This window comes from Aotus nancymaae, unplaced genomic scaffold, assembly GCF_030222135.1.
Source record: "Aotus nancymaae isolate 86718 unplaced genomic scaffold, 86718_ANA_hifiasm-v0.15.2.pri h1tg000032l_0, whole genome shotgun sequence".
In the NCBI taxonomy this organism is placed as follows: domain Eukaryota; kingdom Metazoa; phylum Chordata; class Mammalia; order Primates; family Aotidae; genus Aotus; species Aotus nancymaae.
This window is the reverse complement of record NW_026988445.1, coordinates 31676452-31703345: the sequence shown is the minus strand read 5'-3', so window position 1 is coordinate 31703345 and position 26894 is coordinate 31676452. Positions and strand designations below refer to the sequence as shown.

The window sequence follows — 26894 nt, the reverse complement described above, 5'->3', positions numbered from 1 at the left end:
ACGTTAAAATAGACATATCTGAGCCCAAAGAGCAGCATCACACTTAATGAGGCAACACTGGAAGACACCTATGCTCCATCTCTAGAAATATTTAGCACTGTACAAGAGGCACTGTTCAAATGAAGAAAAACAAAAATGAGAAAGACTATGATTTGCATATAATTTAAACCTAGAAAACCCAAGAGAATCTTCTAAAACTATTCCAAATAAGAAAGCTCAATATATAACCAGACTATAAAGTCTTCATACATGTAATAATATTCATATTACAATAAGACAATGCACGTAGCAGTACATTTAACAAAATTAGCATAGAGCTATATGGTGGGAGGGGGAAAAGTGAGGGATACAAAAGAGAATTAAGCAAATAAAAAGATACACTATGTTTATGAACAGGAAGAGTCTACATCATAAACATGCCAATTCTTCCTAAGTCAGTGTAGTACTTTAATGTCATCCTATGAAAACAACACATTCTTAGATATAGATAAGCCAGAAAAACACTTATGTGGAAAACTGAACAAGAATAGACAGTGCGTGGTAGGTTATATTTCTGTTCACCCAAAACCTGGTCCTTCCTTCCTGTATTAGCTGTGTCTGTCATAACACATTCCACAGACTGGGTGACTTAAACAACAGAAATTTTGTTTCTCACATTTCTGGAGACTGAAACATCCAAGATCAAGGTGCCAGTCAAATCATTTCCTAATGAGGTATCTCCTCCTGGTTTACAGATGACAGCCTTTTTGATGTGTCCCTACATATCAGACAGGCAGATCTCTCTTCCTTTTCTTTTAAGACCATCAATTCTACTGGATTAAGGTATTAGTCTTATGACTTCACAAGAGGTTACAGGGGTGCCCGCATAAGAGGGTACCCTCGGCCAGGCGCAGTGGCTCACGCCTGTAATTCCAGAACTTTGGGAGGCCGAGGCAGACAGATCATGAGGTCAAGAGATCGAGACCATCCTGGCCATCATGGTGAAATCCCGTCTCTCTTAAAAATACAAAAATTAGCTGAGTGTGGCGGTGAACAAATGAAAGACAGGAAAGTGAAACAGTCTTAAAGCGGCTACAAGTCTCTTCAGTTCTATAAAGACTGACAGAGACGAGGAAATTGCAGAAGGAAAGGCGGAAGCACGCAGAAGTTGGTTCATGCGGTTTAAGGAAAGAAGCTGTCTCCATAACATAAAAGAGCAAAGTGAAGCAGCAAATGCCGACGGAAGCGCTGCAGCAAGTTACCCAGATCTGACCAAAATCATCCACGAAGGTGGCTACACTCGGCAGCAGATTTTCGGTGCAGTCTCATATTGGAAGATACCTTTCTAGTCGCGGGAGCGCGCCAACTCCCAGCCCCCAACGCCCCTACCATCTCGGGCCCACCCTGGCCGCGCGCTTCCCGAACCGCTTCTGAGCTCAAAGGCCTGCCCTTCTGAGCGCCGCCTCAGACGCAGCGGCAGGGGGACGGCGCAGCCTCAGTCGCCCAAGCCCCCCACCCTCGCACCAAGGGAGCCCCGTCTTGCTCCCCAGGACCCCAAGGCCGCGGTCTCACCTTCGCCCTCGTAACCACTTTCCAGGACGGCCAACCCGACCCTAGAGCTGCGGGCCGCCCAGAGAACGTAGGGTTCAAATTTACCGGCCAAGATGGCGGGGCGGGCGGGACGGGGCGGGGCATGCGCAGAAGGAGACCAGGAACTGCCTTCCCATCGTCCTGTGCTGGTGGCGTCATCGGAGGGAAACTACATTTCCCACGCGCCTCTGCGGCCTCTGCTGCGATTCGAGAGAGGAAGCGTGTTCACTTTGGGGAGTTAGTTCCGCAGCGCCCCGGAGGCCTGAAGGTCGGGATTGCACTTTCCCACGGGGCAGCGCCCTGGATTCCGCTTCTTTATCAAACCCAGGACTCGCAGCCTGGGACGCTGTGGGGCGGATGGGGAAGCGCCATGTGGGCGCACCGGTCTGTGATATCCACTATTAGTGTTTTTTTGTTGGCGAAAGGTTCAGTGGTTTTGGAACCCACATCTGTTTTTTGCAGTTGCATCCCAAAGAATGAGAATCGTGTCTCTTGTACTTTAAATTTGTTGACAGAAAATTAATGTTAACACTGTTCGAACCTATTAAAAGATGTTTGTTCTTGCCCAGTAAATTAATTTGTGAATCTTCAATGGGTCGTATTACACAGATGGAAACACTGCTCTAGTGTATAGACTACAATAAAATAGCAGGTTCATAGGGAGGGTGCACTCCATAATCCTTATGCCAGTTTACACTCCAGCGTCTGATAATTAGTTGCCCAGAAACTCCACAGTTCCACCCACCCAGCTATCAAATCTTTACTTACTTGGTTTGAGTGTGTAAACAAAACTTTAAGCCCCCAGCTCTCCCCCAGCCATCTGAATGGAATTCTGTCAGGGCATTCCAACGTTATCCTGAAAGACTGGTTCTGGCAATGACGGGAAGTGGGGGGTCAGACATGCCTCATTATACCCTCCAGCATTCCATTGACACAGACCTTAAGTCTGATAGGAAACGTTTAGCATCTCTTGTCTCTGAAGCCTGCTACCTGGAGGCTTCATCTGCACAACAAACCTTTGGTTTCCACAACCTCTTATCATAACCCAGACATTCCTTTCTATTGTTAATAACCTTTTCAACCAATTGCCAATCAGAAAACTGTTAAATGTACCTAGAACTTGGAAGCCCCCACTTCAAGTTCTCCTGCCTTTCTGGACCAAACTAATGTATATCTTAAATGTATTTGATTGATGTCTCATATCTCTGCAAATGTATAAAACCAAGCTCTGCTCCAACCACCTTGGGCTCATGTTCTCAGGACCTCCTGAGGGCTGTGTCATGGGCCATGGTCACTCATATTTGGCCAGAATAAATCTCTTCAAATATTTTAGAGATTGACACTTTTCATCGACAAGTGTGAGATGGCTCTGAATTAGGCAAGAAGTCTTGCACAGCGCTTTCTTGGCGCCCCTACCATCACTGCCCTTCAATCACCCTGGAAGAGCCATCTATAAATAAATGTTGCCCTGTCTTGAAGGGAGTTTCTACTAAATCTGGTCTAACTTTTATGTGAAAGGCAATTAAATCTAAACACGTGTTCCTTTTTTTTTTAACAGTGGGTTCCCTGTGAAGAAGCTGGCTGGATTAAGCAAATTATCTGTGGGTCATCCTTTTCTAATAAGATAGCTTCAAATTTTAAGATCCTGGAACCAGTCAGCCATCTTCCAGCTTTTTAATTTAAGATGACTCTAACTTGATGAGGTGTACTCACTGTCAGGTATCCTCCAAAACTTAGCTTTCTACTTTCCTCGAGTAGTAGTGCTGTGGCTGCCACAGATCGAATGCATTGTGGCCATCTGCAGGCGACGGGGTCTAACATCTTTGACAGGAAAGCCACTGGCTGCCAGTGGCCTCCATGTTCCTGAGTAAGCACTCCTAAAGTGACTCCATTATTTACATTAACAAAAAGATGAAATGGTTTCTCCAGGGCGGATAACGCTAGGACAGGAACAGTTATAACTCTTTCCTTTAACTCCTCCACTTGATCAGCTTCCTCAGAGGACCATGTAAGTGGATCCTGTCGCTGGTTAGTTAGCTTTTCATACAGAAGTTTGCTTCTTAATGCATAGGAGTCAATCCATAAGCGACAATACCCAACTAACCTAGAAATTTTCTGAGTTCTTGCTTAGTTTGAGGCAAAGGTGAAGACACAATTCCTTCAACCCATTCAGACCATATTCGTCTCTTGCCTGCACTAATTAAGTGACCTAAGTATTTAACTCCAGGTTCTACATATTGAAGTTTTTCTTTTGAGACTCGTAACCCTTCAGATTGCAAATAATTAAGAATATATCTGGAAAACTCAGCAACCTTTAATACATCTTCACCAGGTATAAGGATATCATCCATATATTTGTTGGAAATAGATGTTGGAAACAGATGCTCAGTGCTGCAAAGAAAAAATAGCACTGAGACAAAGGATTTTTTAGCAATGCAATTTTTACTTCCTGGACTGCAGGAAGGGTACTCTTGCTAGCCATCTTGCCACAAGAGTACAATGAACAAAGGAAAACAGACACATTTATCCCTTACGCATTTGAGGTGGTCCTTACTGCTGTGTCTGATCTCCGTTGGCTGGAGCCAGACCTCACAATCTAAACTAAGACACAATTGGCTAACAAAACTTCTTGAAACAGGTAAACGCAATGGAGAGGTGGGACATGCCTGTGAGCACGTCCAGCACAGATAATCTTGGTTAAAGTACAAGGACATAGAATATACTATGTGCCTGTAAGTATATGTTTAACAGCTACATAGGATAGGGCTTAACAAAGAGTTATTAGCACACTTATGATTTAACAAGAAAGGAAACTTTAAAAAGGAACTTTTCTACTTCCCACATATTGAAGTAAATGCAGCTGCTTCAGAACAGCAACTTTCTCCATAATTCGCTCTAAAATTTGGCTAAATAGGTTAGGTGAGTCTGTAAATCCTTGTGGTAAAACTGTTGTTATAGTGAACCCCAAGTTTCTCTTCAGAGAATCAGTATGTATGTTCAGCTCTCTTATTCTGTAATTCTCCATTTTAAAGTTTACCTTCCTTGTAATTCTAGTAAACAACCTTCTCCACCGGTTCTAATCAGTGGTTCACATCTGCTTTCCCTCCCCTCCCCCCCCCGGCTCCATCCTGAGTTATCCTGGTCACCTGATCACCCTTGGCTGCCTACTCTGACACACCTATAGACACCCACCCTACCACACCAGCTTGGACCCCTGCTCCTTTTAAAATAGCCAATCGGGATTAGTCTAGCTTGTGCAGTCTGAACCTAGCCAATAGGGGAGAACACAGCAGTAGGGAGGACCCCCGTCAGGCATAAGCACCCCTTCCCCCCTTGTCCAAGCCTGCGGTGGCCATCACTGCTCCGTCCCATGCACCCCACACCCTTAGAGAAGTAAACTACCTTGCTCAGAGGACATATCTTTGAGTGCTATTTCTTTTGCAGCATCAAAATTTTACTTATAACACTGTCCATCTATTTGCTACTTTCATCCTGAATGGGGATCTTCCCATTTGAAAGAAAATATAGCTCAGCTATCCACAACTGGGGGACATGCCCAGAAAGCAGCTTTTAAGTCTATTACTGTAAACCACTGGTGATTCTAGGGAATTTTACTAATAGTGTAAGGGTTAGGCACAACAGGATGAGTGATCTGGACTACCTGATTAATAGCTCTAAGGTCCTGGACTAGTCAGTATGACCTGTCCGACTTCTTGATGGGCAAAATTGGAGTGTTATATAGTGACACGCAGGGTTCAAGAAGCCCATGTTTAACAAGACTTTCTATTACAGGTTTTAACCCCCTTCTTCCTTGCAAAGAGATAGGGTACTGCTTCCTTCTATTTCCCCTGGAGTCTTATATTTAATGCGTATTCAGGAAATTCATAGCTTTCCCCATTTTCCTTCCTTTGCCCAGACATCAGGATACATGAACTTTTCATCTACTGTAGTTAGCAGATTTGGAGAGGTTAGAAAACCTGTCGGGCCAACCTGCAAAACAACACCGAGGTTTAACATCACATCTCTCCCTAGCAGATTAGTTCCTGCTTTGGGAATTAACAAAAATTTGATGTAAGTTGAATGATTTTCTTATTTCACCTCTGTACTTTCCAAAACTTTTGCTTTAAATCTCTCCCTTTTACCCCAGAGTTTAGCAATTGTTCTGGGAAACAAGTTAAATCAGCTGGGGGAAAGCAAACAGACGAGCGAGCAGCTCCTGAGTCAATTAAAAAGGTAATTGATTCACGTACGGGTGCCACCTCTAAATTTATCAAGGGCTCTTGGTGGGACTCAAAATAAAAAAGACAGAACCCCTGACGCCCCTATTCTTCTTCAAAGGTAGGCATGAGCAGAAGGATTTCCTCCTCTTTCTTTAATTCAGGACACTCTTGAAATGGCCTGGTTTTACACATTTGTAGCATCTACCCTGCGTCCCTTCTCTCCCCAGCTCATGGCCCTTTTGTCTTTGTCTTTACAAAGACAAAACATTTGCTTTGATTCTCTTCTCTAACGTACGGACCTTACCATCTTTCTTTCTGCATTCCTGAATTCCTTGCCCTCCCTCTCTCATCTACTCCAGACAATTACCTAAATTTAGCCCCTGGTATCATTTGCCTTGGTGAGCTCTGCCAAAAGATTCTCACTTTCTGTCTTTGCTTCTCTTCATCTCTCCTTACATACACTTTTTGGGCCTCTCCTATGAGCTCCTCCATAGATCGATTTTTCCAGTTTTCTAATTTTTGCAACTTTCTTGCAATGTCTGGCCAGCTGTTAGTGACAAAATGTAGCTTTTACATGCTTTGTCCCAGAGGTTCTTCTGGGTCTAAATCTGCATGTTTCCTCATCTGTTCCCTCAATCTGTCTAAAAACTTCATGGGCCCCTCATTTTTTTCTTGCTGTATATTAAAAGCCTTAGAAAGATTCTGAGGTCGGAGTGTGGACTCCCAAATCCCTTTAATTATTATTTCTCTTAAATCCCCCATATTATCTCGGTGGGCTGCGTTTTTATTATCCCACTGTGAATCTAAGCTGGGAATTTAAAATCCACAGCTGGGACGTTTTGGCCTGGAGGATGCTCACACTCCCAGACCGCCATAGCAGCTCTAAGGATCACACTCCTTCCCTCCCCTGAGAAGAGGACACTCAGAATGGACATTAATGGAGCCCATGAATATAACTAGGGGCCTAGAAACTGATCACTTTGTCTTGCACTCCACAGGGATCATCTAAAAGTGGCTCGAGTTCCTTCTTTAAACTTTAGACTTCAGATCTGGCAAGGGGGGCATTCACAAAGCCAATAGCCCCCCACTCCACCACTCTTTGTGGTACTTACCTCAAAGGGAAGAGCTTTGGGGTAGAGTCCTTAGATGCAGAAGAAAAACGGATACTCTGGATATCTTTCCACTGAAGCCCTTTGCTCAAAGAAGGATGCTCAAGCTAGCAATGTGCAGGTCTTTGAGGTGACAGCTTCCAAGAGTCTGGGTTATGTGGGGGAGAAATAACCTGGACAGAAGGGTCTGGAACCAGGTCCAGAACAGGATCCAGAGCAGCAGCAATTGCCAGAGGAGGAGAAGGAGGCAGATCAGGATTGGGGAATGGGGAAGATGGCTTAAAGAGTCCCACTAACTAGTATTAGAGGCAGACTTTGTTCTTGTCAAACGTGGCAGTTTCTGATTCCTTCTTTCCTTCTTTCCCTCTGTTTCCTTCTCTATCATTTTTAAGGGATACAGAAGGACAGGCTCTTGCTGCCAACAGAGGGTGTAGTCTATTTCTTCTTGTAAAACAGGACTTTTGTTGGTGACATACATCATCAGGAGTCACCAAATGCAATCTTCATCCTATCCAAACTGTGGCCAGAAAACTGTGGGTTTAAGGATTGGCTCCCTTGCCCAGATGAAGCAGCAATATTTTGTCACCTGCTGCTGCTTCTTTTTCCTAGTCCTCTCACTGTCTTCCCAATATTTTAACGTAAGTCCTAAGGGACTGTTCGGTGTAATTTGATTGTCTGAACTTATCCCCATTCCTGCCTTCCTGGAAACATTCCCCATACTGGGTACCAGTTAAACTCAATCTCAACCTAGAGATTTCTTGTTTAACCCTTTTCTGTCTTGTTCAAGACTCAACCCCATGTGCTTGAGATTTCTTGCCTTTCTTCTCTCTGGGAGAGGATCTGAACCCCCTCCTGGAGGCTTCTCACACTTTCTGCCTGCTTTGTCCTACATAGTTGCTTCCCTCCTGGGAACTTAGGTCCCTCTTAGCATTAGCATGTTGGTATAAACCCCACAGCAGAATCTGCCCTAAGCTGTATGAGGTAGCCACGGAACCACAGATAGGACCCACTCACTCTGTCTGGCAGTGGGACTTATCACCAATCATGTGCACTTTCAACCTCCAGAATATCCCGACCACCAAGGAAGTACCTTTTCACCCTCCTGTGACACTTCCTACCGTGGTCTGTGCATAGAGTTGCCTGATCGTCACGGTTTTGCAAGCCTTGTTTTTCCCTGCATTGCTGAGAATCCAAGGTTTATTCCTCACACCAGGTGGGTCCTGGCTCCCTACCCCTGAGGCCACTGCAAGAGGCAGTGGGTGCACTGCCTCACGAGAGAGAACCAAGGGCCCTCTTGGAGGGGAATGGCTCCCTGTACAGGCCACCAGATTTGTTGGAAGTAAATGCTTATTCTCTGGTGTCGCCAAGAAGAGTTAGCACTCAGACCATATATTTTCTCAGCAAGACAATTTTACTTTCTGCAGAAAGAGCACTACTCACCAATAGTCTTGCCACAAGAGTGCAATGAACAAAGGAAAAAATTTATCCCTTATGCAGCTGGATCCCTATTGCTGTGTCCTGGATCTGTTGGCTGGAGCTGGACCTCACAACCTAAGCTAGACCCGACTGGCTAGTATCTTAAAACTTTCCTAAATAGGTAAGGGGCAGGAAAAAGCAAAGAAAAGAGGATGTTACTTAGAAAAGAACTGACCTACCCAAATAAGGAGAGGTATGTGTTACAGGTTAAGACACGCCTGGGCATGTTTGCTAGGAAAGAAATGGAGCCAGGGTCCTTGGTGCTCGAGAGCAGGGAGATAGAATAAGCTTCATCTGAGGAAGAACTTTGCCACACCTTTCACGGGTTCAAGCGATTCTCCTGCCGCAGCCTCCCAAGTAGCTGGGATTATAGGCCTGTGCTACCATACCTGGCTAATTTTTGTATTTTTAGTAGAGATGGGGTTTCATCATGTTGATCAGGCTGGTCTGGGACTCCTGACCTCAGGTGATCCACCTGCCTCAGCCTCTCAAAGTGCAGGGATTACAGGCATGAGCCACCATGCCTGGCCATTTAGTGCATTTTGTAATGTCCCTTTTGATTTCTTAAGTTTGAAGTGCATTGATTGCTTCCACATATTCGAACTGCCTGGAGTTCCTTCTGAACTGACAGCAGCCTGCGGGGCTGGTATGCCAAGGACTAGAGGTGGTAAAGTCTGTGGCCTGGGCCCAGGCACAGAGCTGTCCCCGCTGAAGCCACAGGCTGGGGTGAGTCGGTGAGTCAACAGGGCACCTTCGGGCTAGGGGTTTTTCCCAGGCTCCCCTTATTGCTCCTGGAACCTGCAGAACCCCACTTTCTTCCCTGGACCCTGGGATCCCCACTGCCCGGAACACACAGGCATAGGGGTTTTGTTACTGGGTTTCCTGGCTGGGGCTGCAGGGATGGTGCTGGCTACCAGGAAGCAGTGGGGCCCACTGTACTCAGAAGGGACCTGGAGCTAGGGAAGCCCCAGGGTCATGCCGGCCCCTGCCACCAGCCCTGCCTGCCCCTCCCATCCCGGCCCCACCTCTGGCCCAGCCCTCCCCCCTCATCCCACCTCCCCACCACCTAGTGCCCCACAGGGGATGTCCCACTGGCACTGCCCCCCACCAAGGTCATGAGGGCGAGACTCCAGTTCCTGCCCTCATGGGGTCTCAGAGGCAAGGGCAGTGAGGATCTGGCCCACATCCCTGACATGGGGTGTCTGATTCTCCATTGCTGTGGTGGGAAGCTGGCCAGATTTGAGGGTGATACCCAAGACCCCAATTCTTGACCTGGGGCAGAGGTGAGGGCAATGGGCTCGGGAGTGGGCAGACCCTGCTGCTGAGCCAACGGCCTCCAATGGGAGCAGGCAAGCATCCCTGAGTGGGTCTGTGGGGTTGGTCACTCAGGCTCCTCCCTCACCTGGGGAGGGGGGCGGCAGGCTTGCAGAGGAAGGAGGGCCAGGATCCACCAGCCAGATCGGGTATGGGTGCCCAGACGGGGCTATTTGGGTGTGGGGTCCAGGTGGGGTCTGTTTGGGGTATGCGGCCCCAGGCAGGGTGTATTTAGGGTGCATTTCTGCAGGATTCTGCCTGTGGATTTTCCTCTAGCTTCAGGATAGGGTCTGGCTCTCCCAAAGGAAGAGGGTAGGAGCCTAGCTCCAGCTTTTTTCCTGTATGTCAGAGCCTGCAGTGGGAGGGCAGCTGGGGCCTGTGGAAGGGACTTCCAGGGTCAGCTCCCAGATGGGTGAGAGGCCCAGGTCCCTAGAGTTCCTGCCTCCAGGGCTGCTGAGTTTGGGGGCAGGCCACAGGACACTGGACACCTTGGTCCCTATCTTGGCCAAGCTCAGGCTGAGGGCTTAAGACACTGGACACCTTGGTCCCTATCTTGGCCAAGCTCAGGCTGAGGGCTTAGGGAAAGGGACTGTCCATACTCCTCCAGTGGCCTGAAGTTGCAGCCACTGGCATTGACCACATGACTGACCAGCTGGACCAAGCCATCATATCCTGGATCAGCCCTGCAATTCTGAGGATGATGTCTTTCCCCACCCGCATCCCCCATCCCCTTCCCTGGACGGGTGGGAGCGAAGCCTGTGAAGCCAGGGCTCGGAAACAGTCTTCTGGGCCAGTGAAAGGAGTCACTGACTTGGAAAACAGGGCCTACCTTCTCTCTGCCCGAGGATGCAGCTGGTGGTTGGAATTCTTGGGACACTAGCACCATTACCTGCCACAACCAACCACACAGTGGTGGACAGGGCTGAGGCTGACACTTGGAGCATGCATGAACAAAGGGAAGGACATGGCCTTGGATGTGGCCATCAGGGATGTCACAGACCTGGAATGTGGGCTCCAGGGTAGCTGGCAAGGAGCTGCTCCTTCTGCTGGGTCAGCGGCACAAGCACAAGGAGGACCTTGTGCCCTGGGGCAGGCACCTTCTCTGGAGGCCACAGCTGGCAATGATGTGACCTGGGGCTCCTGTCTCCACCTCCATGATTTCCAGCCAATCACAATTGCAATGCCAGGGCAGGGCAGGCACGTGCTGGGGGTGCCCACAGGCCCCGTCATACTCCCTGGCCCTGTGTCCTCCTGGCACAGTCTGCAGACACAGCACAGCCTGACTTTTCCAGTCTTCCCGTGGGGGCCCACACGTCCCACTCCCCAAGGGATCTGGGTAACTGCACGCCCTCACCCAGGCATGGTGGGGTGCACGGCCATTGTCCCCACACTTGCAAGTATGTCTACCTTTGTGCGGCTCCCATGTAGCCTTAGGTCTTGAGCGTCTGCAGTTTCTCTGACCTCTTTCCACAGGAGTGTCAGGTAGCTGTGGCCTGCCTGTCCTTCCTCAACACTTGGCAGGGATGACACACAAAGGGCAGGGGCAAATCTCTGCACCTCTGCAGCTCCTCACCTCGCACTCAGGAAGGAGGCTGGTTCTCAGGGCAATGCAGCCCAGCCTGTCCTGCCTCTTGCAGAAGTGCGATTCCCTTTGCAAAGGTGTCCTGACATCACACCTCCCTGACCCCACAGGCTCCCAGGGCGGCATACTTGGGGAAGAGGCATCCTGCCTGACACCTCAAACTGCTGCCTAGCCACACTCTGAACAGTGGCTGCCCCACAACCCACCTGGCGCTGATGTCAGCATTTTTTCTCCCAACCTGGAGTCAGGTAGGCTAGAGTCACCGTGGGTGGCTGCAGTTCACACGTTGCCCTGTGGAGGGCTCTGTCTCCCCCAGAGCTGCTGGCATTTGCTTCTTTGCTGCTTCTCTGACAGCCCAGCCCGAGATTCTCGATGTTTGCTTTAACCAAGAAAAAGTGACTGAGGCTAGCAGGGCCCTCAGGAATGTCTGTGCACTGCCTTCTGACTGCAGAAGCACGAGGGTCCTCACACCCAGGTCAGGAGCGCAGGACCACACAGCCTGGACAGTAATGGACTGTGGCCTGTGCTACCTTGAGCCGCCAGCTGGCACCCCTTGTCTCTACCATGGTGTGACTATGGTCTGAATACATGATCTCAAGGAGAACGCACTACCCTCACTCAGCTAACAGACTGGAAGACACACATGCGGGACAATTCCCCCTCACATCCTGTTTCAACACCGAGAGCTCTTCCTGCTGGGGCTGTCACCAAGGGTCTGGGGGCTTGGTCTGGGCCCTGGCCGCCTGGGGGTCCACAGTGCTGCCCTCATCATGAGAAGCTGAAGGAAAACTGGTGCTCACAACTGGGTGGTGCCCCTCCCCTGCAGGTGCTGAAACTGCTGCTCAAAGGGGAGCCCCAGCTCCAGCAGACGCACCTCGGCAGCCTACTAGCAGTGCCCAGGGCACAAACCCACACCTTTGGCCTCAGCCTGTGTCTGAGTGGTGGGGTGCCAAGAGGCCCAAGTTCAGAGGCTAGCAGAGGGGCTAAACAGGTGAGCCACGCCCCACACTCAGGCTGGGTCTGGCCCTGGCGAGGCTGCAGCCTTGCATGTTTGCTAGCTCCCCCCTCCTCCCCTACAAGGCACCTTTGCCATGCGTGGTCTGGGCAGCGCCAGCTCCATCTGTAGGAGGCTGGATGACATCTCAGGGCATCCCCATGCAGACCAGGGGTCCCAGCATACAAGTCCCTGGAAAATTGTTGGCTGGAGGTCATTCGATACACACATATGAAGCACCTACCGTGTAAAGGTGCCTTTGCAGACGCTTTGCATGATTCACTGAACAGAGCAGACAAAACCCCCTGCCCTTCCTGGGGGCTTCCATCCTAGCTAAGTGCCAGCAGTCCCAGTGGACGCCACAGGCAGGCAATGCACAAGCCATGGCACGTGCCACCCCTGTGGATTCAGATGCCTCCTCCCCTGCTGGGGTAGGGCAGCTGACCAGGAGCCATCTGAAAACGTGCTGGCCTCTGGGTCAAGGGCAGGGCTGGCAAAGTGCCAGTCTCCACACACTGTGGACCTGCTAGAGGGCCGAGGCCTGGGGGCATCCTTGCAGGAGGACCCCACGAGAGTCCATTCCCCACCACAGGCCTCTGCTGTTCACCACTGAGCAGACAGAACACTTGATTGGCCTGGACAAGCCCACCCACACCTCCATCATGCCCAGTGTGCAGAGGGGCCAGAGACCCACCGCTCCTAAGAACAGCATCCTTGGGAAGACCCAGCTGTGAGTACACAGCAGGCACAGCCCCTCTAGGCCCAAGTGCGGATTCAGCAGCAGATGGGATTCCACCCCAACATCCATGGCCTCTCCAGCTAACCACAGGCCCTGCAAAGGCTATCCTGAAGGCAGGGAGGCGGCCGAGGACAAGGCTCTTTGCCAGCCCTGCTTAGAGGCCAGCCCAGCCGGCCATCCCCTCTGGGGACCCATAGAAGGCACAGGCCACTGGCTCTGCAGCCCATCACCTGGAGGATGGGCCAGCCCCAGCCATGCCTGGAGGCCCTGGTGAGCTTGCCCAGCACTGCTCTGACCCCTCCCTGAGCCCACAGGGCAGAGCCAGGGGCGGCCACCTAGGCCTGAGATGAGGAGATGGGGCTGGTCTACAGAGAGGAGTCTCCAGAGAAGGCAAATCAGACATGGACTCCTGTCAGCTTAGGCGTCCCAGCCTAAGGCAGGGCCCCCAAGAGAAGGAGGTCATGGCGCCACCCCCCGAGCTCCCAGCAGGCCTGCTGCGGGTCAGAAGGGCCACATCCCTTCTTCTGACCTCATTGGGCCTCACCCGAAAACAGCCGCCTGGGCAGTGGCCATGAATAGCCAGGCCACGAGGCTCGACAGGGGTAGGCCCCAGGTCATAGGGAGGGCGCTCTTTATTTCTGGAAGGGCCCTGGAGCAGGAGGCTGGCTCTCGTCCTCTCCTCTGCCCATCCTTCTGTCCTCTCGCCAGGTGCTATGGAGCAGAGGTGGCAGCAACAACCTTCCTCAGCTGCTGCAGCAGCTCCTCGGGCCGTGGTGAAAACATGCTGGTGTCCACTCTTTGGAAGTCGGGGTGCGCAACCAAGGAGGCCAGCACGTCTGTGATGCGCCCAGCGTCAAAGGCTGCCTGTTCGAAGCCCAACCCAGTACCATCCTTGGCGGCCGCCTCCCCCAGGACCAGAAGCCTCTTCTCAGCAACGACCTTGAGGAAGTGGTAAAACTCTGCAAAGTTGATGCCTGAGCAGGACCTCATGATGACCTGGGCAGAAGGAAGAGGCCAGTGAGCTGAGGACGCAGTTCAGGCTGCAAAGGACCTGACATGCGCCCATTCCCCAAGGATGAAGAGGGGACCAGTAAGACAGAGGCACTGAGAAGCCGGGCGAGGAACAAGGGGGTCTGAGCTGCACAGCCCAAAAGCCTCCCCGGGGCTCAGCCCAGGCTACTCCACACTCTCACAGCCTGCACCTACCCACAGCTCGGCCTGACAGCCACACCCACCCCGAGCCTGCAGGCCTCACGAGGACCTGGCCCCAGTGGCCTCCACATGCAGCCGCCCCACCTGGCAGTGGTGGTGCCAGTCCGGCATGGAGTCCCTCCATTCGCTGACCTCCTCCTGCACGGCGCGCAGCTCCTGCTGCAGGAAGCGCCACATGTTGGCCAGGTTGAAGCCATTGACCCAGTTGTGGTTGATGGAGATGGTGTCATCCTGGAAGGGGCACGGTGCAGGCAGGCCTGAACCCATGGCAGGTGCCCCCCAACCAGTCCACACCTCCCGAGCCAGGAACCCACTGTGGGGTCCAGCCCTCTGCAGCCAAAAGGGCCCTCCTGTCTCCCAGTCGGGCTTGCTCAACAGGGAAGTGGGTATCGGACTGGGACCACCTCAGGCCACAGCGAACCCAGAGCAAGTAGATCCAGGGACCAGCAGGGGGTGAAACAGAAGCTGGGCCTCAGCGATGCCACCTTGTGAAGGGACCAGCCTCACCCGTGAACCACCGCATCCCAGCCCCGCTCTGGCTGGGACAGTGGGGAGGAGGTGCTGCCGTCTTCCTGCCGGAAGGTCCCCGACAGGAGCAGCAGAGCAGCACATCCTGGATCCAGGCCTCGGGGCGCCTCACCGCCTTACCAGGTTGTGCACCTGGTGGTGCCAGCCACTGGGCACAAACAGCATTTCGCCTGCCTCCTGCGTGACCTCCAGGGGTGGGCAAGCAAGCCGGCCCTGCGGGTACAGGTGCGTGTCGCAGAGTGCCGGGGAGGTGACGTCGTAGGGCAGGCTGCCGTGGCGGTCCCGCAGAGTCTCTTCCTGCCCTGGGGGGAAGAGGAGCCACCTCTTCCTCCCACAGATGTTGACGGACCAGCTGAAGGAGCGGAAGATGTCAGCGTGGAATGGGGACCTGCAGCAGCAAGAGCGCCTGGTTCGTGCCTCAGGGGCTGGCACGGGCTTTGCTTGGCACCCTACAGGCCTCCAACCAGAGGAGGGGTGGCCCCTTGGGTCTTGAGGCACCCACTGTGAGGCCTGTGCCACCCTGAGCCTCCCAGCCCGCCACCCCCACCTCTGTGGTCTCACCAGCTGCCTGCAGGCCCTGCGTACACAAAGCGGTAGTCGTCCACGTCCAGCGCGTCCCAGAACTCATTCAGCCAGTCAGACGAGAAGTACTCCGGCAGGGTGAATACGTCCTCCACCGCCGCTGGGAAGTCCCTGTGAGGAGGGTGCGAATGCACCACCAACGGCGCGTGAGACACAAGACCCGGGCAGCACGAGTGGGCACCTGAGACCACTCAGCACCAGTGCAGCTGCCAGATGCCTGCAGCCCCCAGGGGCCCCAGCACCTTCTCTGAGCCAGCTGCTGCTGCTGGTGGAGTGGCGGAGAGTCTGACGACAATGGTTCTGCTTATGGAAAAGGACTGCTCACGCCTATAATCAGTGTTTTGCAAGGCTGAGGTGCATGCATCACTTGATCCCAGGAGTTCAAGTCCAGACAGGGCAACATGGGGAAACTCAGTCTCTTACAAAACAAAAAAAAAATTAGCTGGCCGTGGAGGTGCATGCCTGTAATCTCTGCTACTAGGGAGGCTGAGGGGATCCATCTAAAAAAAGGAAAAAAAAAAAAAATATATTGACCTCCAAAGAACCACACTTGCACCCATGCCGAAGACAACCCAGTTTCTTTTAAACGGGGAAAATAGACCCTCTTTGTGCCGCCGGGGCCACCATCATCAGAAAGGCCTCTGGGTTCCCGCGCTAGGGAAGGCAGCGCCTCGGTGCATCCCAAGCCCCATTACCTGCAGAGGTGCCAGTCTTTGAGGTAGAGACAGCCCCTAGGAGAGGAGTAGCCCCCCCGGATGTACTCTTTCCAGTAGGTGATGTAGTCTCTGAGGGGCATGTGCTCTTTGGGGTTCGAGTTGTATTCCTGGACCCCACAGTTTGCCACTGGTACAACCACGTCTCCTGAAATGGAAGTCAGGCACGGTCCATGCCATCTCCCTGGGCCGCGTCCCCACTCCAAACCGTGTGCAGAGCATCTCTCCAGGGCCACGCGCTCGGCCCCTCACCCTCCCTGGTGCCCGTCTCTGCCTGGGCCGCGTCCCCACTCCAAACCGTGTGCAGAGGATCTCTCCAGGGCCACGCGCTCGGCCCCTCACCCTCCCTGGTGCCCGTCTCTGGGCGGGGACCTCCCGAGCCTGGGTCCCGCCGGCCTCCCTCCCTGCCCGGGGTCTGCGTCCGCCGCCCCACCGTAGGTCCGCAGCAGGTGGTCGAAGTCCGGCCTCCCCGCGGGCGTCACCCAGCGCCGCCGGCTGCCCCAGCCCTGCGTGAAGGCGCTGGAGAACACGCAGGGCAGGTTGGGCAGCAGGAAGCCCCGCACGAAGTCGGCGTAGGAGAAGGCGCCCGGATCCGAGACAAAGGCCACCCGGCCCGGGGCCCGGCCGACGCCGGGGACACCGCCCCCCAGGCCTCGGAAGTGGCGGTCAGCTAGCGCGCGCGTCTCGCGGTCCATCCCGCCGGGCCGGGGTCGAAGGACCCCCCCCTCACTTCCGCCGGAGCGGAAAGGGTAAGGACCAGCCTCGGAACCAGAAGCCGCAGGGCGCTGCGTTTCCGCCCGACCCGCGCCTGGGGCGCCCGACCTGCACGCCCGCCCTGCGCCTGCGCGCGGCTTGCCGTCGTCTTCCCTGCGCAGGCGCGGAGCGGTGGCGGCGCCTCGGATCTGCACTGGGGCGAGTCTGGCGTCCCTCAGGTGAGCGACGGCGCTGGCCTGTTGGGGGCCCAGCCCAAGCACTGGTGTCCGCCCTCGGCTCCGTCCGTGCGCTGTGGCTGACACAGCCCGAGCCCTCCTTCCCACATCCCTGGCGGGGGGTGGGTATGCGGGCTGCGCTGGGAGAGGGGCGGGGACACAGGCGGTTCTGGGCGCGGGGGTGCGGCGGTGTGGGGGCGCCTAGGGATGAGGGGACCCGGAGAGAACGCTGGGACCCAGAGGGAGATCTGGGGGGGCCCTAGGATGCTGGGACCTGGCGGAGATGGTAGGGTCCTGGAGGGGACGATGGGACCTGGAGAAGATGGTGGCACTTGGAGAGGATGGGGACAGTGGGGACCTGGAGGGGACGATGGGACCTGGAGGGGTTGGGGACAGTGGGACCTGGAGGGGATGGTGGGGTCCTGGAGGGATGAGGACAGTGGGGACCTGGAAAGGATGGTGGGGGCCTGAAGGGGATGGTGGGGACCTGGAGGGGGTGGTGGGGATCTGGAGGGGGCCTGGAGGGATCAATGGTACCTGGATGGTACGGTGGGATCTAGAGAGGATGACAGGGACCTGGAGGAAAATGTAGGTGGGGAGCTGAAGGGGTCGGGGTGACCTAGATGGGAGAATGGGGCCCACAGGGGACCTGGAGAGCATGGCAAGGGGCCGCAGGGGACGACGGGTGTCTGGAGAAGATGGTGGGGAATGAGGGAGGGTGTGAAATGAAGGTGTGGTGGGAGTGTGGTTGGGGATTTGGGGCTCGTGTACACATGAACAGGTCTGAAGTCGGAGGACATCAGAGTGGTGACATGAGGAGTGTTTTGCCGAACTTGCAACTGGAGTCACCCCAAAAGTGGCAGCAAGGGAGTTCCCCGCACTGTCCTCAGGTGGGATGAGTTGGAATTCCAAAGAAAGAAGTGCTAAATGCATGGGGAGCCTGGAGCAGCTTTTTGTTTTGTTTTGTTTTTCGTTCTGAAGATGGTGTGCAGTGGCACCATCGAAGCTCACTGCAGCCTCCACCTCCTGGGCTTGATCAGTTCTCCTGCTTCAGCCTCCCAAGTAGTTGGGACTACAGATAGGAGCCACCACGCCCAGCTTAGTTTTCTTTTCTTTTTTTTTTTTTTCTTTTTCTTTTTTTTGTAGAGACAGGGTGTACAAAAACAACACAGACACAGGTCTCTGTGTTGCCCAGGCTGGTCTTGAACTTTTGGGCTCAAGTGATCCTCCTGCTTTGACCTCCCTAGGTGCTGGGCTTACAGGTGTGAGCCACTGCGCAAGGCCCTGCCTAGAGCCTTTGTTAGTGGAACTTTGATACAGAGTTGGCTGCAGCAGTCCTTGAGATGGGCAGTAGGGAAGAGAGATGTCCTCCCTAGGTATGTGTCTGGCAAGGGGTGGGTTATGGAGTTGATAGGAAGGTTTCAGAAATTTGGCTCAGGGGCAAGATCATTTTCTTTGTAGATAGCTTCTTCCAGGCCTGGAAACGTTCAGGGCCCTGGATTGGGGTGAAGCCTGGTGGGAAAAACCTGTGGCTGGGGCACAGAGGGGTCAGGGTACTCCATGATTTTTGGCCAGGACATGAAAGTGGGGGGCCACGGGGGACTGTATGTGATGTATGTCTTGGTGTGCTGGAGAAATAAAAGACTTGACAGCTCAAACCTACTCACATGGACGCAGAGGGAAGAGAGCAGATTTATTGCCCCCGAAGCCTGGCAGGCTGTGTGCACATAGGCGCTCTGCGACAGTGTGCAGAGTCTGGGCAGTTTCCCAGGCGCCTTGACAGCGAGGCAGAAGGAGGAACAGTTAGAGCTGCTCGTGTCTCCCAGAGAATCGAGAGGCAGCTTTTGCTGGTTTGCATTCAGTGAGAGGCCTTTGATTTGGGTTTGGTGGTCTGATGACAGTCTAGGGGCTGGCAGGCCGGGACTGTGTTTTGTGAAATCTGGACACTGGCCTGTCTCATGCCAGACCAAACGGAGGCATCCTAAGGAAGAAGGGGACACCTGCCTTCCCTTTATGAAGCGATGGCAATGTTTTATTTACCCTTGTGAACGGGGATAAGGGAGGTTCTGGGAGTGCTGGGGCTCTGATCCTTGCTGGGGACTCTTTCCAAGGGGTGTGAGGTTTACCCAGGAGAACAGGGAGGATCAGAAGAGGGGAGGACTAGGAGGAAAGTGAGTTTTGGGAGTCTGAGTCCAGTGGAGGTGGGATTGGGGGCCATGGGGGCAGGGACAGGAGGTGGGGAGTTGCTTTGAGGGTTGTGTGATTCAGTGTATGCTGTGGTCCCTTTCTGGTAAGCCCCACTGTGACTTGTTTGGTCACAGTATGGAATTCTTTGTTTTTTTTACACTAGAAAATGAGAATGTCTGGAGAAGTTACAATTGAGAAAGAATCATCTCCAGTTCCATCCAGAGGTGACCGTTTTTGTTTGATTTTTTTTTAGATGGGAGTCTCACTCTGTTGCCCAGGCTGGAGTGCAATGGCGTGATCTCGGCTCACTGCAACCTCCGCCTTCTGGGTTCAAGTGATTCTCTTGCCTCAGCCTCCTGAGTAGCTAGGATTACAGGCGCATGCCACCTTGTCTGGCTAATTTTTGTATTTTTAGTAGAGATGGGGTTTCACCATGTTGGTCAGGAGGGTCTCAAACTCCTGACCTCATGATCCGCCCACCTCGGCCTCCCAAAGTGCTGGGATTATAGGTGTGATCCACTGTGCCTGGCCAAGATGACCGTTTTTTATTTCCTGGTGTAGAGCTGGCTTTTCTACGTTCCTTCATGTGTGCATTCATTCATTCATTCATTCATTCTCTCTCTTTGCTCTTCTCTCCCCCAGTCCTTGTCTAAACGTTCACGCACACGTGCGCGCGTGCGCGCACACACACACACACACAGTCTCTTTCTCCATCATGTATAATATACTATGTGAACTTTTGCTGGTGTTAGTATTTTTTAAAATTTAACAATGTGCTGTAACATCTTGCCACACACTGACCTCGATATTGACAGTTAATTGACCTTGCCGTGTATCGTTCCGTAATTGCTAGTAGTCATTTGATTTTGGTTGTGGTGTTAGTATTTTTTAAAATTTAACAATGTGCTGTAACATCTTGCCACACACTGACCTCGATATTGACAGTTAATTGACCTTGCCGTGTATCGTTCCGTAATTGCTAGTAGTCATTTGATTTTGGTTGTGGCACATGCAGATCACGGGAGGTCAGTGGGAAAGATGTGGGGAGCAGAGTGTTTATCATTGTCCCGAGATCTTAGAATATGGTTCCAAGTTTGCCTCATGGGGAAACTGAAATTCAGGTGGGCATTGCCTGGGAGGAGTTCCTGAAGCCCCTTGGTTGAGCCTCAGTTTCCTAAGAAAGGGGCATTTGGGCCAGCAGGTCCGCGGCTCCCCCGGATCACTGAGCCCCTAGGACTTGGTGGGAGATGGAGGTCTCGTTCTTGAGATGGATCTCTGTGCTTTAGTTCCCTGGTCTGCAGGTGCCCCCTGGGATCAGTGTCACCACCGTGTACACAGGAGGCCTGGAGCATCATCTGCTCTGATGGGACTGGAACACAGGCTTGTGTCACCCAGAGGCCCCCTAGATCAGCCTTGGCATTGCTTGGGAATGGCAAGAAATGCACATTCTTAAGCCCCACACAGCACTCCATCAGGGTGGTTTTTTGTTTTTGAGACAGGGTCTTGCTCTGTCGCTCAGGCTGGAATGCAGTAGTGCAATCTTGGCTCACTGCAACCTCTGCCTTCTGGACTGAAGTGATCTTCCCACCTCAGCCTCCCAGAGTGCTGAGATTACAGGTGTGAGGCACTGCGGTCGGCCAGGATGGGGTTTTAAGTCAGCACTTTGAAGACATGCAGTTTGCACTGTGTGGAACATGTGCTCCTCTGTCACTGTGTTGCATGCAGACAGCCCCGGTGGGCGTGTCTGCACCTTGTGGCTAGAGCTGGGAACCTCTGAGGGAGTGGAAAGAGGGTCTGGGAAGCAGGGGAGGGGAGCCTGGAAAGATTGGCCGCACCCTGCCGCCTCCGTGGGCACACACAAGCCACCACTGTCCTCACTGAGCTTCTGGGTTGCAAGGTAGTGGAAGGTGTGCAAGATGTTTGTTCTGTGACTGTGGAAATTAACTAAAAATAAGTTGTTTACTGGATACTGAGCCTCACTCAGGGGACCCTTGAGTGATGGAAATGCTGAAAGAGACCCATTGTACAGATCGCCCTGTGTGCTGCAGACTTCCTCCTCAAAAGCGTCACTTGTGTGGGTTGGCTGCAGACACCCGTGGGCCCCTGGCCACGACCTCCCTGGGGATTCAGCTGTGTGTTCTCAGGGTCAGCGCGGGTCCCCAGGCCCACACCTGCACTGGAGGAGACAGATTGCAGATTGCAGCAGGCAGGGACCCCGTGAGGGCTCCAGGACTCAGCACTGGTCGCAGAACTAGGTGGTACAGGAGGGCATGGGCACGGCCCTGCTTCCATGTGGCGTGGTCATGGTCCACTCAGCACAGATTCATTGGGTGCCCATGGTGTGTAGGCCTTGTGGCCCTCCCATGACAGAAGGTGCCTTCTGTAGTGGGACAGTTGTGAAAGCACCAGCTCTCTGGAGTTTTGCTTGGGCCATGGTTGGTGACAGTGCATTAGGAGGGCAAGGAAGCCCTCTGAACAGAGACCTGAGGAGTGGAGCTGCCAGTGTAACTCCCTGCTGGGAGCAGAGGGCAGAGGGCGACCAGGGCGGGGAGGTCGCAAGTCCTGCAGAGCCCATTAGGCTGAGGAGTGACATTTTCTAATTCCGTTCAATGAGTGTCTCATTGGCTGCTGGAGGAGAGTGGGTGGTGGGGACAGGATGAGGTCAGGAGGTTGCCTGAGAGGTTGTCCAGGTGTGGAGGGAGGAAGGACTGCCTTGGGTGGTGGAACTGCGGAGAATAAATAAAACTAGGTTGTTTCCCGGAGATTGAGTCTCACTCAGGGGCACATGTATGCTGGAAAGACTGAAAGAGACCCATTGTACAGATCGCAGTGTGTGATGAGTGAGTCCCTGTGACTGCAACTTCTTCCCCAAGGGCGTTGTTTGTGCTGGTTGGCCCAGACAATGCCTGTGCCAAGACAGTGGTGTGGCCTTGGGGTGGAGGGCAGGGACACAGTTGTCAGAACATGCTGATGGTGTGTTTGCGGGGAGGAGGAAGAGAGGAGTCGAACTCCTGGGCCCGTGGCACCTTTACTGAGAGAGGAACTGATGCTGGGGGTGCGAAACTGGGGTGCCCATTAGGGGCAGGGGCAGATGCCCAGCGGGTGACAGGAAGGGAACTGGTGGAGGGGCTGTGAAGTTGGGGTGTCCATTAGGGGTGGGGGCAGATCAGCGGGTGATAAGATGCTCGAGTTTGAAGTGTGAGGGGGTCTGGCTGGAGTGGGTGTTTGGAGGCAGCGGCTAGGGGGTGATGTTGAGTTTCTGGCCTGTGTTGTGTCACCTAGGAAGAGAGGGTTCAAGGAGGACAGGTTGCGCACTGTGCAGTCAGGTGCACAAGGAGGCTATGCCAGGGGGAGTGGTCGTAGGCGCTCATAGAAGTGGGGCTGGAGACCTGGAGAGGGTCGTGGCCAGGGAGCCAGAGTGCAGGGACTCTCAGCAGGGCGCCTCGGCCCGTGGCCAGGTCTAACTAATGTTCTTGTAAGTGAGGTCCTGTGGGACAGTGGACCCGGTGTCGGTGTCTTGTGGCCACTTTCACTCCGCCCCGGCAGAGCTGTGTAGTTGTGGTGGAGACCGTGCATGGTCCTTCACGGAGAATGTGCAGTGCCTGGCGTGGGAAGGCCAGGGAGATCTCAGGGCTGAGAGAGAGAGGGTGGGATCAGGGCCCCTGGACGAGGGTCTGGCCTTGGAGGTGAAGAGGGATTGCGTTCCCCCGTGGCCTCCGTTTGGGGCCAGGCGTGTCCCTCGTGGGGGCCGTGTCCGAGATTGGGCTGCTTCTGATGTTCCGTGGGGTGTCCTTGCTTCCGTCCTCGCACTTCATCTCTGTTTACTTAGGTTTTCTGGGAAAGAAGCCCTGGAAACCTGCAGCTGGAAAAGTATGGTCACAAGTTTCTCCTCTGGCTTCTTCCTGGGTTGTTGGCAACTTGAATACTTTTTTAATATTTATTGTTTAAAATGTGATAATGAGAAGAGCCTTGGTTCTTCATGTCCTAATTTCTCGGTCCTTTCCCCATTCTTTCTTTCTTTCTTTTTTTTTTTTTTTGAGACAGAGTCTTGTTCTGTCGCCAGGCAACAGGCTGGAATGCAGTGGTGCTGTCTCGGCTCACTGCAATCTCCGCCTCCCGGGTTCAAGCAATTCTCCTGCCTCAGCCTCCCGAGTAGCTGAGACTACAGGTGCACGCCACCACGCCCAGCTAATTTTTGTATTTTTAGTAGAGACAGGGTTTCACCATGTTGGTCAGGATGGTCTCGATCTCTTGACCTCGTGATCCGCCCACCTCGGCGTCCCAAAGTGCTGGGATTACAGGCGTGAGCCACCGCACCCGGCCTCCCCTTCTTTCTTTTTTTTTTGAAGAGACAGAATTTCACTCTGTTGCCCAGGCTGGAGTGCAGTGGTTCAATCACAGCTCACTGCAGCCTCAACCTCCCAGGCTCAGTGATCCTCCTGCCTCAGCCTCCTGAGTAGCTGGGACCACAGCACGCCCAGCTTTCTTTTTGAATTCGGAACATTTTAGAGCTGGTGACCTTAGGCCTTTTAGTTATTTTAGTGGTGGGTAAACAGGTCCAGAAGGTGAGGCGATCTTTCCAGAGCTGTAAACTGCGCTGCAACATCAGTCACAGGACTTCTCCAGGGAGGTTGTGCATAATTTCACTCCGCACTCCTGGAACACCTCCCAGCCCTGCCTGCTTAGCGATGGCTAGCACACCTTCACTGTCCACGCCGTGTCTGGCTGTCTGTGGAGGCAGTGTGGTGAGGTGTGGTCCCTCCCCTCGAAGGCCAGGTGTGGCTAAGGTCTGGGCGGCCTCTTCAGCTGGGAGCACAGGCACAGCAACCGTAGGGCTGAGCAAGGAGGGCTGCGACCCCTCCTGTAGCTGCTGGCTGGCCTGACTTTGAGAACCAGGGCTGATGTGATGTAGTCTATCCTCCTCCTAATTCTGAGAAGCAGATGCCTTTGTGTCCCTGTAGTCTGGGGCCTGCTTGGTGGCCTTGAAGTCGTTGTGGCAGAAGAGCATCCATCATGGGTCCTATGTGCAGTGTGCTGAGCCCTTGCCATGGCCTTGGTGGGGAGTGGGGTGGCCCTGGACAGGGCGGGTCCTGTGTGTGGCCCACTGGGCCCTGGCTGTGGTGCTGGGGGTGTAGCTAGGTTGGCCGTGGTATCCTCCATGTGCTGAGTGCCATGCCCCAGAGGGAGGGTGGACATGGGCCGGTGTGGGAGAAGCTGGGTGGGGGCTCTTCCCTTGGCCACACGGGCAGGCTGTGGACTGGGGAGACTAGCCAGGCAGCCCCCACGGTCCAGCCTTGCCTCCTTCCCTGTGGTCTGCGTGTGACGACACCTGGTGTGTTCTCTGATGGCCGTGTCCTCATAAGCATGAGGGTCCCATGGGAGGCAAGCTCTTCAAGTGCAGGTGCGGCGTTTCCACGTGTCTCGACCAGCCCTGTGTTGCGGGACATGGTGTCTTGTGTAGCCATTACAGGGAAGACCTGGCTCCTGCGAGTGCAACCGTGGTGAGCTGCAGGAGCCACGGACTGGATCAGGATGGCTGGTGCCCAGCAGGGCATTTGGCACATGGTGGGACTCATGAACATGGTGCCAGAATGTGGAGGCCCCCACAGCCTCTTTCCGTGCTGTGGAAAGCCCACACTTTTCAGTATCTGAAGGGCTTCCACTGGCTGGCTGTCCTGGTTGTGTAAGTGAAGCCATGTTGCAGTGAACTTCTGTGAGAGAGAAGTGGGACAAGTGCTGCCCTCCCCGTGGTCCCCTCTCTGCTGTCAGAACCTTGGCGAGGCATCCCCGGCCTGGCTCTGGCCCGGCAGAGTCCTGCACTTGTGCCTGGATCTCGCACGAGGCCCTCATGTTTTCTTAACCTTACCTTATCTGTACGGCGAGAGGGTTGGGCTGCGTATTCCATGAGGATTCATTCAAATCTGTCTTCCATGACTTTCCAGACTGCACTGATAAATGTAGATATGAAAACACGGTAGGACCTGCAGCTGTGTAAAACTGTGTACACACAGTCAGCTAATACACATATGTGTTACCAGTCAGTTCTGTAGAGTGCTGTGAGGTTAGCTGGGGTTGTGAGAAGGGGAAACGCTTGTCTGCAGGATTGTTTCTCTGTGCGGTGAAGTTGATGAATGGCAGTTTCCAAAGGGCAATGTGCATCTAGAGGGAACATCACGGCCAAAAGACAGCACTCCTTGGAACGGTCTGAGAGTGAGGCCCGGGACTGAGGTCCGAGGCCCAGGGCCCCGGCAACGTCTCCAGCGATGCCCTCCTCAGGTCTCATCCAGCAGTGGACGCTGATCCAAGCAGGGTGGCTTTGCTGGGTGCAGGGGCACAGAGTGGTGAGGGGGATGATGGTGTGAACCCTCTGCTTGGGGGATGGGCATGAGTCTGGGGCTCAGGGTCCTGGTTCCAAACCAGCCCTCTTGCTCCGGCTGCTCCTCCTTTACCAGCTAAGAGTGCACATGAGCTTCGTCCTGAAGCCGCAGGTGGGTAGAGTCAGCCTTGTGCTGCAGCCTGTGTGAGCCCAGAGACGCAGGGGAGGCGGCATCCTTGCAGGGTTGCTTGTGTCTCCAGTCCATGGATCACAGCACAGCATCACTGTCTGTTCTCCTTCAGAGGCAGAAGAGGCCTGGACCTTGGCTCAGACAGACCCGGGAACAGATGAGCAGGGATGTCTGCATCCACACCTGGCCATGTACCTACTACCTGGAGCCAGAGAGGCGATGGGTTACTGGCCAACTGTCCTTAACGTCGCTGTCACTGAGGTTCGTGACTGACAGCACTGGAGAGACTCTGGTCAGCTTCCCCCTCTCCAGCATAGTCGAGATCAAGAAGGAGGCTTCGCATTTTATCTTCAGCTCCATCACTGTCCTGGAGAAGGGCCACGCCAAGCACTGGTTCAGCTCCCTGCGGCCAAGTCGAAATGTGGTCTTCAGCATCATCGAGCATTTCTGGAGGGAGCTGCTGCTGTCTCAGCCTGCGGCAGACGTGTCTGCCCCCAGGACCCGGGGCAAGGAGCTGACGGGACTCATGGCCGGATCCCAGAAACGCCTGGAGGACACAGCAAGGGTCCTGCACCACCAGGGCCAGCAGCTGGATGGCGTCATGAGAAGCCTGGACAAGATGGAGTCAGACCTGGAGGTGGCAGACAGGTGGGCGACACACACACAGTAAGGCACACTTGTGCGGAGGCTCACTGCGCCAGGCACCGCCGGGCCACGGCACAGTATCTGTGCACACCCAGCGTCCTGAGAGCATGGCTCTGCACTGCTGCACACGCTCAGTGGGTACACATAGTGAGATCCAGCACTCGGAGAGCGAGGCTGTGAATGCACCATGTACTCTGCTGGAAACACGCAGTGAGATCCGAGTGAGTGCCGGCTCGCTGGGTGCTGGGCGCCCCTGCTGTCCACTGCACCATCGAGTTCACACCCAGCAAGCAGAGACTGTGCTGTGACCTTCTTGTGCACTGCTCTGCTCCTGGCTCCTCTGTGGTGATGCGGACAGGCCTGGCCTCTGAGGTCACAGAGAGGGGACTGAGGTCTGCCTTGGTGATGGCCTCTGAGTGAGGTGCCTCCTGTCAGTGCCTGCCATTTGTTAATGAGCTGTGTTCTTCCATTTCTTGGTATGAAAATCCTAGTATATTTCTGGACAATTTCTTCAGTTTGTTTGAAAATGATTATCTTATCCCAAGCCCCCTTTTGTGCTTTCTGAGTCCTGCTGTCTTCTGTCTGGGTG

At 53.8% G+C, this 26894-nt stretch overlaps 2 protein-coding genes across 4 annotated transcripts in view; one reads left to right on the top strand and one right to left on the bottom strand.

Annotated features, from left to right (window-relative positions):
* Positions 1-13616: 13616 nt before the first annotated feature.
* JMJD4 (jumonji domain containing 4) lies at positions 13617-16748 on the bottom strand. The gene is made up of 6 exons (XM_012472644.3): positions 16472-16748; positions 16021-16186; positions 15305-15436; positions 14864-15131; positions 14300-14446; positions 13617-13999 (listed from the first exon to the last, which is right to left on the bottom strand). Exons 1-6 carry the CDS (start codon positions 16731-16733, stop codon positions 13715-13717), a joined length of 1260 nt encoding a protein of 419 aa, XP_012328067.3. The 5' UTR covers positions 16734-16748; the 3' UTR covers positions 13617-13714.
* Positions 16749-16921: 173 nt separating this feature from the next.
* Positions 16922-26894, top strand: part of SNAP47 (synaptosome associated protein 47) — a 45077-nt gene continuing 35104 nt past the window's right edge. For all 3 annotated transcript variants that reach the window (XM_021666940.2, XM_064383695.1, XM_021666942.2), the window contains exons 1-2: positions 16922-16970; positions 25773-26308. In XM_021666940.2, the coding sequence (XP_021522615.2) occupies positions 25818-26308 (491 nt within the window). In that variant the 5' untranslated portion in view covers positions 16922-16970; positions 25773-25817. The remainder of the gene's footprint in view (positions 16971-25772; positions 26309-26894) is intronic.

Coding starts and splice junctions, on each gene's coding strand:
- JMJD4 (XM_012472644.3), bottom strand. CDS start 16,733: ATGGACCGCGAGACGCGCGCGCTAGCTGACCGCCACTTCCGAGGCCTG. Junction 15,437..16,020: donor AAAGACTGGCACCTCTGCAG/GTAATGGGGCTT, acceptor CCCTCCTCACAG/GGACTTCCCAGCGGCGGTGG. Junction 15,132..15,304: donor GCAGGGCCTGCAGGCAGCTG/GTGAGACCACAG, acceptor TTGCTGCTGCAG/GTCCCCATTCCACGCTGACA.